Raw genomic sequence first — 14847 nt, forward strand, 5'->3', positions numbered from 1 at the left:
CTTTACACATACTCTATCACCAGATGTCTACTCTGAAAAATTTGTTTTATCTGTTCCAATTTGTATCAAGGCTTTCTCTTGTCTCTTTGGTTTCATTCCCCTATTTTACCTAGGAACAACCTCTATTACCTGTCATCCTCTGGTAATGTCACTTGGTGGTGCTTCATCCCTCTCTTCCCTCAGTTTGGCTTTATGCTTAACTTTGGTATGGCCCTTGTAAATAGTACTATCCATGAATGTAATATCCGTGTTGTCTTGCACTGTCTGATCCTCATCCATATGTATGTATAAACATAAGTGGAGAATATTCCATCATTAATTATCCAGTGTGGATTCTCCCTTACGTCTTCTTTCACAGAGTCTGTCATTTCAACCATTGTGAAATACAGATTGGCCCTGTCATCTTTCTTTTCACTTTTTCAATTTTTGCTCTGTGTTTTCCTCTCTGATTGTTTCTCTTCCTTCCATATTCCATATCTATTCTACCTTTGATCAGGATTATCTCCTGTTTCCAGTCCATGCTTTATGGTGTTGTGTCACTTATAGTACCCCTTCATGGCTGTTGCTTCCATTTGTTGTTTATCCATTGGAATCTGTCCATTTTTTATGACATTTTTTTTATCCTCATTGCCAGTTGGGTTTATCAGGTTATATGTATTGTTCATTCCTCCCTTTCTTATGAATATTGCAAACTGTTCTGTCTGTTCTCTCATCTTATCTATTATTACTTCTCATTGTCACTGGGTGCTCATTTTAGCTTTTTTGGAGGAGGTAATCCAGGCCAGCATGTGGACCACTTCCCACACCTGGTGTGTGCAACATGCACCATCTGACAGTTTCCTTGTCAGCTAGATGTCTTACCCCTGAAACAGTTTTCCATGTATTGATATAACATAATAATATTTTCAGTGTACCAAGAACATTCACAAAAAACTGGCATACAAAAAACAGGAGTCTTTGACTCCTGACCTGTAGAGATAGGGTTAAATGTGACTAAAATTGTTAATTGAATATTATTGTATTTAATAATGTAGATATATAAAAATAAATAGTATATATTAGATACATATTTGTAAGGAATCGTGTTAACAGAAGATTGACACTTAACCTTATCTAATGCAAATGTGATGGGTGAGATTGTAGGTCAACAAAAATATTTTGTCCATTGCAATCAGCAAAAGAGAGCAGGTTGTGAATATTGATTTTAAATTGGTTTTGTGTGTGTGTTATTCATTTATTGTTACTTTCATTAACAGTGTTGTTTGTATTAGCTAGTATGTTAAATGTCATATTTTTTATTGATATCATTTTATGATTGTTTATTTTTCACTGGTAGCTTAAAATATGTATTTAGAAATAACCTAAATCTCTTAACCTGGCTGAAACGTGAAATACTACAGGGATTATGGCTGGAAATATTGTTAACAATGTGTTTCCAACTTATGCAACAATACATAATGACCAGGTTGATATTAAGTTTTGCTTTTGAGTACAGTGCTTTCTCTGACCTAAAATATTTTATTATCAAAAATAGATAATTTAAATTTGAATTATGTTATTATTCTTAAAGCCATAACTATATGCTGTTTAGTAAGGTTCATGCAACTAAGTTAAGTATTTTCTCTGTGAGAAGAAAGAAAAATCAAGGGATATCAGTGCCATCCACTTCAGTCCTGAAAGGGTTAATAATGATTGTAACTATAAAAATATCAAACTTGTTTTTGTTAATCTTATGTGAGAGTAAAAGTGTGCATGTCATGAATTTTACAGTTACATTCAGAATTTAAATGAACAACTTTAAATCAAGATGTTTTCTGTTTCATTCTTTGGATCTTCATCATTTTCACACCATCCTTGACCCAGCATGGCCAGGTGGTTAGGGTGCTTGACTCACAGTTTGAGGGTTGCTGGTTTGTATACCCGCCAAACGTGCTCACCCTCTCAGCTATGAGAGTGTTATAATGTTACTGTCAATTCCTCTATTCATTGGTAAAGGAGCAGCCCAGTAGTTGGTGGTGGGTGGTGATGATTAGCTGTTTTCCCTCTAGTCCTTCACTGCTAAATCAGGAATCTTCACATAGTCCTTATGTAGCTTTGCACAAAATTCAAAATAAACCAACTCACCACCCTCCTTTACTTCATTTTCTTTCTCTACCTATTGAATTACCTTATTAATGTGCTGTTGTAATTGGTATAACATAAACAAAAAGTAGTTTAATAAATTTTTGAATTTAAGATACCAAACATTTCTGTCATATGTAGTAAAGGATATCTGGGGTGAAAGAGTTAAATAAAAAATGGTGAAATGAAGAAAAAGTTAATGAAAAGTTTTTCACCTCAGGGAACCTGTGAGAAACATACTTGAATCACATTTGTTACCCCAAACTTTGCACTTTTGCTGGGTAATTTTGTTCTCATGTCATTAAGCTAGACACATTCAAAGACCAATAAAAGAATAAAATTAAATCAAAGTTTGCACATTGTTGTGAACCTGAGGCTGTTTAATATAAATAATTTTATGTTACAATCTGCAGTCATTCAAACAAGAAGAAAGGACATTTTAGTTTTATTTCACAATTTATTGTAGTAATTACAAGGTAAGTCCTAAAAGTATTAGGATAGACAAAATAATAGCTAAAATATAGTTGTTTTAAAAAAAACTTGATATTCATTTACACTGGTAAGAAACAATGTAAATAAAGAGTTAAAAACTGTAAAATGGAAAGAAAATATTTTGATAAACATTTTAAGCAAGTTGTTTTTACTGCACTTTCATTTCTTTTATTTGCTATAATATTTTCAGCTACATAAGTTGAATTAATTTTGGTTCATTATTTTGGTACTTTTAGCTCTGGTGCCTCTGTTTGTAGAATACATGGCTTTTTTTGTGTGCTCACTTCCATGGCTTCACATGACGTTTGTATTTGTGCTAAACAGAAAGGTAAGCTTGTATGGAATTTTGAAACACTGATCAAAAGATGTTTAATAGTAATGTATGACTAAATATGAGTAACCAATGACACAATGTCAGTAGTAGTTAACTTTGTATTATTTAAGAATTTTGTGAGTACCAATGAAAAAACTGCAAATGGTTTACTTAGAGTTGACAAATAGTGTGTGGTGTATGGGAATTAAGAATGAATACTTTGAATCTGTGTACAGCATTAGTTTTTCTCTTACTACTGTTAACTAGAAGAAAAAAATGGATTTAATGCTATTTATGTTTTAAATAAAAAAATAAACTTTGACTTGTTTTACCTTAATTTCCTTTTATGACTTTTAATAATTTTACTTTAATTTTAATTTTTTATTGGATGTTTGGTGCAGATAGCTTAGTTGCTTTGTGCCTTAAAACACTAAACCAACCAATCTTTCAGTAAAACTTTATATTTTATTTCTTATGCTCTAGCTATGTGGAGTGTGTTACTTGAACAACCTCACAACTGTCATAAAAAAATTAGAAAATAAAAGTTGTTTATTCATGCTAGAATGACTAAGTTATAACACGAAAATACAAATGTTTAGTCTAAGTAGCTTAAGTATCATAATGCTCTATATTTAACGATATATTTATTATTTTTTTATTATACTTACCTTCCAGTCATACCAGGCTAACATTACATAACTTGCATTGACACAGTGTACATGCATTCCTGTTATGTACTATATATATATATGTATATAAATTATTACTTTTTAGAAATAAATTAAATTTATTTTTCTTAATATATAGAAGAATAACTCAAGAAGTAAAGCAAACAATTATTTCTTTGTACTCACTGCTAGCCCTATGTTGCTAAACCTTTTATAATTTTGCACATGGAGGATATCTACCAAAATTTTTATAGGTTTTATATACACATTTGAATAACCAAAAAGTCATAAATAATTACACTGATATCATAGAATTCCACTATAATTTATTCAGTTTAGTAACTAAGATTCATTTAGATTTTTAAAAATATGAAACTTTAAGCAGACTAAACACCCAACCTACCTTATTGAAATCCTGGATCAAAAGAACATGGTAGCCTTTAAACAGATTAACCATTTTGGGGACATTTTAAGCTGTTGATTGGTTATTGAAGTAAGTGTGTATAAAAGAGACTGTTTCCAAAAATGGAAAGAGGTGAATGAGGCCACTGTGTTTGATTCAGTACATGAGCCATATTTCAGCAAAATAAAAAGATATGATATTCTTATTTTGTATTCTCGCTTGATAATATTGGTAATTTGAGCTTCTAATTTGTACAAAACTATACACTAAGTATTTTGACATCACAAAAATCTAATTTTAAACAGTGCTCATTTAACCTACCATGTCACTCACTAAAATCTGTTTCAATGTTATTTTTTCAATATTTACTTTTAAATTAAGAAATTAACTGATGTATTAAATCTGAATTATAATATATAATTTGATTTCAAAGTTGTTGACATAAATTCATAAAATAGTAGTTCAGTAAAATTTAAATGCAAGTTAACAGAAACAGTGACATGGCCTTTGACCAATGATTCATCATGAAAGGGTTAATTATTCTTTTTTTTTGTGAACAACAACTTTTCCACTTCTGACTATAAACATTGAAAGCAAGTAATGATGTGGGCCATTGTGGGCTTAAGTACCCACATCTGCTCCTTTTCTTTTTTTAAGCATATGAGGTCAGCTAGTGAAACTGAATTGACAGTATGTCTCCAGTGTAATTTGGGTTGTACTTCAGGTGATACTTCAGTAAACCAGGGGACATTGCATAATGGCATACCCTATGGTTTGTGTCTCAGTGTTGGGTTTTTGTTTTATAGCTGCATTAGTAGTTTTTTGTTTTTTTCTCTGTAAAATTTAGTCTAATCAGGTAGATGGTAGCAACAGCTGTGAATGGGTGGCTCAGATCGTACATCAAAATAATATTTAAAATACCTTCTCACTAGGTCATCACAACTTTACAACAGTATACAGTGTTTTTTTTATAACAATATCTACATATTGACTTAGTCACAAGTTCAGAAAATATAAGTATCATTACAAAAAGTTTGAATTTCTTGTTGTTCTTTTTTATTATATGACTAGCTGGAGTACCTGTTCCCTATACAGAAGTTATGTAAATTCATGATTACTGAAAGGTTATCTTAGGACGTGAAAAATTGCTTCTTTTATATGTAATTGCAAAACAGAAAACTTGGAACTGCAAGTTTGCATGTATCTGTGCATGGATCCAACATACTTTCATGCCATATGTTGTGAAGATCCATCAACAGGGGACAAAGTAGTTGTAAAAAATGTCTATTAAAACAACAAAAAGCAAAATGCAGAACTAAAAATTATATAATTTTCCATTTACCTATTGAACCTCAGTACCAAATTTGGCAATGATCCATCCATAGAAGATGAGGTAGTGATAAAAAATGCAAAAATGAGTATAAAAGTGCAAAATTGATAAAAATTGCACATGTTTTGTCATGGAGTTGATGAACCTCCATACCAAATTTGGTGAAGGCCCACCAACAAGAGGTAAGGTAGTGGTAAAAAAAATGCAAGAACACCCTTAAAAAACTGCAAAATGCAAAACTGAAAATTCCTGTGTATCTCTGCATAGACCTAATGATCCTCCATACCAATTTTAGTGAAGATCATTCAACCATCCACATCTTTTGAATTAGTTACATGGATGTACAACAGATGGTACTGTTATATTTATACACATAACTCAAAAACCACTTTCATTGAGGTGACATAATTTCAAACATAGTATCCACTTTTATAAGTATTATTAATAACTAGAAGTAATTTAAAAAAAATTGATATTTTAGTGTAAACAGTGTTATCCTTATAACTTGAAGTTAGCTTTGCTATAGAAATTTGGTGTTCTTTTAAATAGCTCAAGTACATGGCAAAACAGGGATTATTAACTAAAAATAGGTAAACAATAAATATAGTAGGTAGAACTTCATTTTATTTAGAATATGGTTATAAATGCAATCTTCCTATGTGTGTTAAAACACTGCATTAAAAAAGTAATGAAAAACATCTAAGTAAGAAGTAAATATAGAGATGTCTAATATCACTCTTTCAAACAGAATGCAAACACGATAGTAGGGATGATGCATCATCTATATATAAGAGCACAGGCAAGAATTAATATATTGCAATATATATGACTATTCAATCACAATTGAGTTTAACCTTTAGATTTTTTTATGTTACCACTCATAGAAACTACACTATGTGCCTGTACTATAATGTAGAGTTGATGTAAATAATATTCCTATTAGCTGTCCCTACATTTACTTTATTTTTTAAAGTTTTTCTTGTAATATTTTATTTGAAGTTTGGATATTCTGTGTAAAATTCATTCTGTTCTTCTCTTTGATGTAACCTGTTAGGAAATATTTGTTATAAACTATTTAAATATGTATATATATGTTTATATATCACCTATGTATTTTCTGTGACAGTATTTTAGATTTTTGATGACAAAATATGTAAATTTCAGAATGTTGTGTGTTTTGATTAAGTTCCTTGCCTTTTTTAAAGGAAGAAAATTATTTTGTACTGTCAAAACCTGTGCAGATGTGCTAAGTAATTTATATTATGCTGCTGTCTGGAGATATTATGTGGTTTTTGAACTTCTTAATGGGGCATTTAGTTATTGCAGTTATTGAATTCATGTTGTTTTACTTTTTATTTTTTTTAGGTTCTATCACTCTGTCACGGTTGAGGCCTATTTTTCCTAAAACAGTTATTGTGAAAAAGGTAAACCTTAATGTAGAGCCTGTAAATAACATGAGGATTATGAGTAGCATTTCTTTTGATGAAGTGAAAGAAACAAATAAACTAGGATGTACCTCACAACATTCACCAGTGCATGCTGTATCGGCAGAAGGAAGCAAAGTGTTTTTTTCAAATGAAGTTAAAAAAACTTGTTCCAAAAGTCATTATGAGATGCCTGGATTGGAAATTTTACAAAATAAACTACTTTATAGTCCATGTCAGTGTCAAAGTGTGAAGGGTAGATATGGAATTTTGACTGGAAAAATACAGAACTGTACTGGACACAATACTTCACATGAAACATTTCCAGATAAAAGTATCTTACCAAGCTTGTCCTCTGCCATGTCTGATGGCCTCTTTGTAACCCAAAGTTCTTTGAATTGTACAACACCAATAAAGACACAACCCCAGGTTATTAGTTCTTTGTCAGTATCTAGCCAGGTAATAGGAACAAAATATCAGAGAATTTTTAATGCATCTACTTCAAATGTTAGCTTATCAGTTGATTCTGAAAATAACAATCTAAGCAAATCTGATGTCTTAAAATCAACAAACAGTGTTGGCTTTACATCCACTCAAAGTAACATAATAAAAAAATCTTCAGTAATTCAGAATGCACGAGGGAAACCTTTAAATGGAAATACTACATTTGGACTATTTGTACCAATAAAACCTAAACCACTTCTCATAGACACCATCCAGCACCCACCAAAAGGAAGAACTGTTAAAGAACTTTTAGACAGTTTATCACAACGACACATAGGAAGTAAATCTGCTTCAAACTTACCATATAGAAAGACTAGTAATGCATGTTTAAAGAGAAACAATTCTTTGTTAGAAAAAGTATGCGTCAGAGATCTGTTTCCAGGTAGTACTTGTAAGAGGCATGATAAATTTAATTTGCAGTTGGAACGTGAAAGTGGAAAAAAGGTAAAAACTATTCCAAGTTTTTCTGATTCAAGTGCCTTCCAAGAAAACACAAAGGAAATCCAGAAAGAAAAATCTTCTGAGAATCATTTGGAATATCTCCAGTCTAGTTCCATAAAGCCAGAATATGTTTCAGTTGTCTGTAGTGATAGCCTAAATTTTGATAAAAAAGCTCTTTCAAAAATTGCTGCAACAGAAATGGATGCTGATACACACACTTCTACTACTATACAATTTGACAACAGCTTTTCCAATGATGAAATAGATAAACAACAGTTTCCAAAAGAAGAAATTCTCACTGTGAAAAAAGAACAAACAGAATGTGATGAAAATCAACCAGTTAGAAAAAAGGCAAAAACTATTTCAGGTTACTTTGTTACAAGTGCCTTTCAAGAATTTGCAAAGGAAGCTCAGATGAAACACACTTTTAATCAGGTCTTGGATTATAAGAAGGAAAGTCCTTCAAAAATTTCTTTTCCAGAAACAAATTCTGAAACAGGCTATTTTAGTAATGTTCAATTTGACAACCACTCTTCCAACCATGAGAGAGAAAAGCAACAGTTTTCAGTAAAAAAAGAACAAATGATGTATGATAATAGACATCTAGGTCAACATTTTGAGGATAAAAATGTTATAGCAGTTAAGAAAGAAAAGGAAGATGAGGAATGTATTCTGGCCAAACATTATAACAATGAAGAAGGATGTTTAGTAATGATTAAAAAAGATGAGGATGAAGAGTACCAGTTACATCAGGTTATTAATGATTATACAGAACATGCTGATGACAAAAGGACAGTGTGTGTGTCTTCAGGTGATCTACCCTCTAAAATTAAGAATTGTACATACAGTTTCCCTTCTAAAGATCATCATTTTTTGGGAAAAGATTATAAAATTGATAAGACTGTAGAATTGTCTCAAGAAAACAAATCTATTTCAGATTGTGAAACTTTAGATTCTGAAAGTCTTGTAAATTATTCTGAAGTCTTTGGGGATAATTTATTATGTAGAATGTCTTTGGATGAAATAACTAAAAAAGCAGAAGATGTGTGGAGTATTAATAATTTTGAAAATAAGCTTTCTCATCAGGCATTTAATTACACATCCAGACTAAGTACCCCAAAAGATTCAAAAACAATTTCAAATGGTTCTTCATTTGATGATTTATTTTTGCATAGCTTATCAAAAGATACCACAGAAGTTCTGCATGGAAATATTGCTAACTTAGACCAGAATGATAAAGAACAAGTTGTAGAAGGTACTTTGGATTCTTCAGATATGGAATTATTGACAAAATTGCGTAATGTGGAAAAAGAGCGCATTCATAAAAAAGAACTAGAGCTCAAAGTAGTTAAGTCACTTGCATTAAAAGAGTCTTTTACAGATTCAGTACCTTTACACTTTGCTGAAATTAAAAATACTCTTTCAGAGATGAATAGAAGAGGATGTAGTGAGGTGTATGATGATGTACTTAGTACATGTAGTATTTCTCAGGATTTTGTGGACTGTGAGGTTGAATTTGTTAAGATACCATTGAGTGACATTAAGAGTGAACCAGAACTTTTAGGCAACGCTGCTAACTCTAATTATTTATATATTTCACCTAAACCTTGTAAAATTGAAAATGAAATAAGCAAAAAGATTGGTAGTTTTGAAAAATATTTTTCTGTATCTGATGATGTTTGTAAGAATTTTTTAAATGAAGAATTCACGCAGACTGCAGATGCTTTATATGATCCATCCTTTGTAGACATTTCTGAAGTTATGGAGAAGATGTCAAATGAAGGTACTTCAACTTATTTTAATTTAAATATTCAACAGGAAAATAAGAATATCAATTCTTCTTTATCCTGTAGTGATAAAAATGTATTTGTTCCTGAATGTAATGAATTGCAATCTGACCCGGTGAACTGTGCTGAAGTTGGATCAAGATCAGATAATGTACTAGATGGTGGTGAATTACATTCCAATTGTAAAGATCTATTAATTATAGGTGATAATTTGCTCAAACGTGATGTTAGTCATGAAGAAGGATTGGGTTGTAATGTCTTACAAAGTCACTTACAGAAGAAATCAACATCAAATGTGAATGATGATACAGGGAAAACTTCCTTTTTGGAAGGTCTTGGACTGAAATCGCAGTCAAATTCTGAAGCTGTGATAAAAAACTTTGAAAGTTATAAAGGATACTTAGATGTTTTAAAAGATAAAGTAGTTAGTTCATACTTAAAGAATCCTCAAATTCCTTCTGACAGAGTAATGTCTTTTTATCACTACCTTTGCAAGACAGGACATCTTCGTGCTGGAAAAATGACATTTGTTTCAGAAGTTTACCGCAACTTAAGAAGTACCTCAAAACAGCAAATGTTAGATGATACACTGTCTCCAAAGAATGGTAAGAGTTTAAGTTAACTTTTAACCTCTTATTAACTAAAAAGTAATATACTTAATATAGGTGTTTTATAAGTTGTTGGTAAAATCAATTCATAATGCATAGTTATATCAAGACACATAAATACTCCTTGAAATGCCACTTTTTGTTTTATTTACATGGCTATGTTACTAATAAGTTCTGTAAAGCATGAGTATGTCATAACTGATTATGTATAAAGAGTGTACTACATATGATTCAACTGAATACCATTGTGTACACATGCAAGTATTCAAATATTTCAGGATTCTCTTGTATTAAAGACTAATGGTATAAACAAGGTAACACCTTGTTTCTTATTTACAATAGTCATGTGTAAAGTCCTGATAAGATGATGGAGTCAAAAGTATTACAGAAGGCAAATTTTGATTGATGAATGAATTTGACTTTTAATCAGTCTTTCACTCAATAGTTGTTTGCAGTGTGCATGTACTAGTTCTCTGTTTTTGTTATCCATTAATATATCACATTTATATCAAAACAAAACTTAAAAACAGTTAGATGGAGAGACTATTCTCTGTGCATTTTATTTACAAGGTTAAAGGGAAGGTATCAGTTAAATACCTAAAGAAGTATAAGGGACTGTTCAGCTGACATGACAGATTATTTCACAGTAATAGTGATTAATATTTTTCTCATTTAATGCTTCTTTGGTTAGTTCTATCTCCTTTTTTTTTTTTTTAATGGAGATTTTGATCTCACAACCAGCAGCCTTTTGTGAAAAATTAAATGAGCTCAAACACTGAATTACTGCATAGTATTGTCATCTTTCTTTGACCAATGATATTTTTGTGATTTCTTTCCTTATTATATGGATTAAAGAGAGAGCTCCCAAGGTCTTATGAAATGTTGGTCATTCCAATGAAGGTTGTATTGGCAAAGATACAGGAAATTTACCTTTTTATTCTTTAAATTTTTTTTCTTCAAACTTCATTGTATTTTATCCATTGCAGTTTCTAATGCACTTAAGGGAAAGAAAGAAACAAAAGCTAAGCTTCATAAATTTTAATGAAATGAATCTATATAAATTTGTGTTTTAATAATTAACACATCTTGATTCTTTTCTTTTCAGCAGCTAACTAATCTTTGTTCAAAGGTAATGATGAAGGTTATACTAGGGAAGTAGCCTTACAATAGGAAAACATACACTTTAAAGTTAAAATCTGCCATAGTGGTGGATGTAATGCCGTGTTAATTGCTTGTGTTTCAACTTGTGTCATAAAAATATTGGCTAGAACTGGTGATACTGGATTGCCCATGCTTAGGCCATTTGTTTGAATATAGTTGTGGTTGTTGAACATGAAGTTTGTCTTCATCGTGGTGAATTCTACGAGGGTTGCTAATTGGTTGCCAGGAATGTCTATTGATGGGTTAGTATCTCAGATATAGAGTTCTAAGACTATCTTGCAGGCTCCAGTGGTTGGGACTTCTGTAAAGAGGGATATGACATGATTTATGATTAAGTTGATTAAGGTTAGATTTGAAATTAAAGGAGTCTTTGATGAATGAGCTGGCTAATGTTACATATTTGTAGAATGCCCATGCTATGTATTTACCAAGATTGTAATTAAATAATTCATATGTGGACATTGTTGGTCGTAGTGGACAATCTGGTTTATGAAATGTAGGGATGCCTTATATTTGTGGTGTGCTTGAGTCGGTCTTGCAAAGGTAGGAATAAAGTGTTTTTGAAATTGTGTTGACTTTTATTATTTTTAGTAGTATTTTGTTTAATTGCATTTCGTGTGTCATTGTTGAATTTGTATGTATTGGTTGAAATTTGTTTGTGAATGGTAGAATGTTTTTCATTTCTTGGATGTATTCATTCGTGTTCATTATGACTAGTTTCTTCTTTATCTGCTTTCAATATTTTAATGTTTTTGTTTTGTTTTAGGTTTTTAATGGAATTAGTGTCTCATTTTTGTAAGGTTGTTTTTTAGTTTTCTGTTTTGTGAAATTATTTTGATGGTTTTTTGAGAAAATTCTTTGAAAACATCATTTAGGATGTTGTTTTTGGGTGTTTCTGGAAGATATACATTTTTAATTTTTCCTGGGAAGTTTGACTGTTGTATGTCAATAGAATTGTTAAAGTTGTCTTCTTTCTGTTGGTTATTTTTTTATTGTTTTTCTTTTTTGTGGAAAGTATCACAAGTCTCCTGGCTAGGTCTTCTAAATATGCTTTAGTTTCTAAGGTTGGGATGTACCTAGGTGCTATTATGAAGTTGATTCCTTTGTTAAGTAGATGTATCTCATCTGTGTTTAATTGTCAGTAGGATCTGTTAATGAGGTTAGTCAGTGGTTTGTCGTGTTGGTATATTTTATGTTGTTTGCATCTTAGTTTCTCTAGTTTTTTTTTTGTGGCAGATCTTTTTCTCTCTGTCATTCCTAGTGTTGATTTGGTTGTTTCGTTGTATAAGTCCGTAAATCTCTGGTTTAATACAGCATGCCAATTGATGATCTAGGTTCATTTTTTGTTTCTGTAAGTCATGTAGTTCTTAGTATTTCATGTTCAACGTGGCTTTAAGTAGTTTTTTTCTGTAAATTTTAGATATTGTTTGCACATTGATAATTTTGCCTTTACAAAGTTAGGGGTTAGTTGTTCCTTTCTACATTGTTGAATGAAATAGATGTCATTTCATCTGTTGATAATTTTTGGTTTAAGTTTCTTAGTTTCTTTATGATCATATGAGCATGTACTGTTAATAGTGGTGTAACGTATGTTAGTTCAGACATAATAGTTACATAGATAAGCACTAATACATAAAGAAAACACAAAGACTTACACTTCTCGTATAATCGCTGTGATGAAATAATCCATGATGACAAGAAAACAAATTTAAACTAATACACACAAATCCTACAATGACACATGAAATGCAACTAAATAAAATACTACTAAAAATGAAAAAAGCCAACACAATTTCAAAAACACTTTATTACTACCTATGCGAGACCGACTCATGCACACCACAAATATACGGCATCCCCAAACCTCATAAACCAGATTACTACGACCAGTAATGTCCACACGTGAATCATTTAATTACAATCTTGGTAAATATCTAGCATAAGCATTTTCCAAGTATGTAATATCAGCCAGCTCATTCATCAAAGACTCCTTTAATTTCAAATCTAACCTTAATCAACATAATGATAAAACCTTAATGGCCAGTTTCAATGTCATATCCCTCTTTACAGAAGTCCCAGTCACTGGAGCCTGCAAGATAGCCTTAGAACTCTATATCTGAGATATTAACCCATCAATAGACATTCCCAGCAACCAATTAGCAACCCTCGTAGAATTCACCACGATGAAGACAAACTTCATGTTCAACAACCACAACTATATACAAACAAATGGCCTAAGCATGGGCAATCCAGTATCACCAGTTCTAGCCAATATTTTTATGACACAAGTTGAAATACATGCAATTGACACGATTGCTAGATTCACATCTACAGAACACATACTTAATTTTTTCAATCACATTAACTCTATACATCTCAACATTAACTTCACATGTGAACCAGAAGAAAGCAATCAAATATCATTTCTTAATCTCAAAATTACAAGAACTGATACACAATTTAAAACAGGAATCCACTGAAAAATCACCCATACTGGACTATATATTCCTTGGGACTCAACACATGAAACAAAACAAAAACTCAACGTAATAAGAAACCAAATAAACACAGCCATAAAACTATGCTCACCAGATAAAATTAACTATGAATTAGACAAAATAAAACAATACTTCATCAACATTAACAAGTTTCCTCCAGAAATCATAGAAAATATTATATGCACACACCTAGACAAGAAGCAAAATCAACTAACAAAAGTATAAATATACCCCACGATTTAAAAAATCACGAAACCATATACGGCTGCATACCATATATTCCCAACATTCACAGAGAAATAACCAACATTTGGCCAAAACTAGCAACAAAATATGACATTCCAGTTAATACCAAATTTATTCAAAAACCAAGTACAAAACTAAGGTCTATACTATGTAAAAACTACACTGACAAACACCACACCAACACTGTTTATAAAATACAATGTGATAACTGCCATGACTTCTATATTGGAGAAACAAGTAGAAAAATGGAAACCAGATTCAAACAACATAGAAAGTCATCTTCACACATTTTCAAACACTGCAAATCGAATAAACACAACATAACCATAGAAAACACTCAAATACTAAATAGAGAAATAAACATAAACAAATGCAAAATTAAAGAAGCTTTACCTATACAACTCAAGTGCAAAATAAACCAATACAAAGGAACACCTTTATACCTATATTAATAAATATATCCAACATCTAAGCATGCTCTCTACATTCCTACACTCAATTACACAACTGCCTTCAAACATGTGGTCAGCTACCGATCAGTAACCCTTTCTGTCTTTTTGAACCTGACAATGACTGAAGAAGGTCAAAACATTGTTCACTCCTCTACTAGTGCTTTCTCTACCCATACCAGCCATTTTTAAATATATAATTTTCTCTGCTAGGTTTTCTCGCCATCACAAATTCTGATGACAAAGAATTTCTAATACTCAAGGCTTTCATCATTTCATGGTAATAAACAACAAAAAGATGGAGAACAGCTTTGAAATTTGTCCAGTAAGAGCCCTTTATAGTCTGAAGGAATAGTTTTGGAAAAGTAACTGTAGATGATAACTGCAGAAATAGTTAGCATA

At 31.3% G+C, this 14847-nt stretch overlaps 1 protein-coding gene across 11 annotated transcripts in view; it reads left to right on the forward strand.

The window, feature by feature from the left end:
* Positions 1–14847, forward strand: part of LOC143225091 (uncharacterized) — an 83406-nt gene that overhangs the window by 14109 nt on the left and 54450 nt on the right. For all 11 annotated transcript variants that reach the window (XM_076453864.1, XM_076453865.1, XM_076453863.1 and 8 more), the window contains 2 exons: positions 2850–2941; positions 6693–10088. In XM_076453864.1, coding sequence (XP_076309979.1) covers positions 2850–2941; positions 6693–10088 — 3488 coding nt within the window. The remainder of the gene's footprint in view (positions 1–2849; positions 2942–6692; positions 10089–14847) is intronic.

The sequence above is a fragment of the Tachypleus tridentatus genome, chromosome 9 (assembly GCF_004210375.1).
Source record: "Tachypleus tridentatus isolate NWPU-2018 chromosome 9, ASM421037v1, whole genome shotgun sequence".
Classification (NCBI taxonomy): Eukaryota; Metazoa; Arthropoda; class Merostomata; order Xiphosura; family Limulidae; genus Tachypleus; species Tachypleus tridentatus.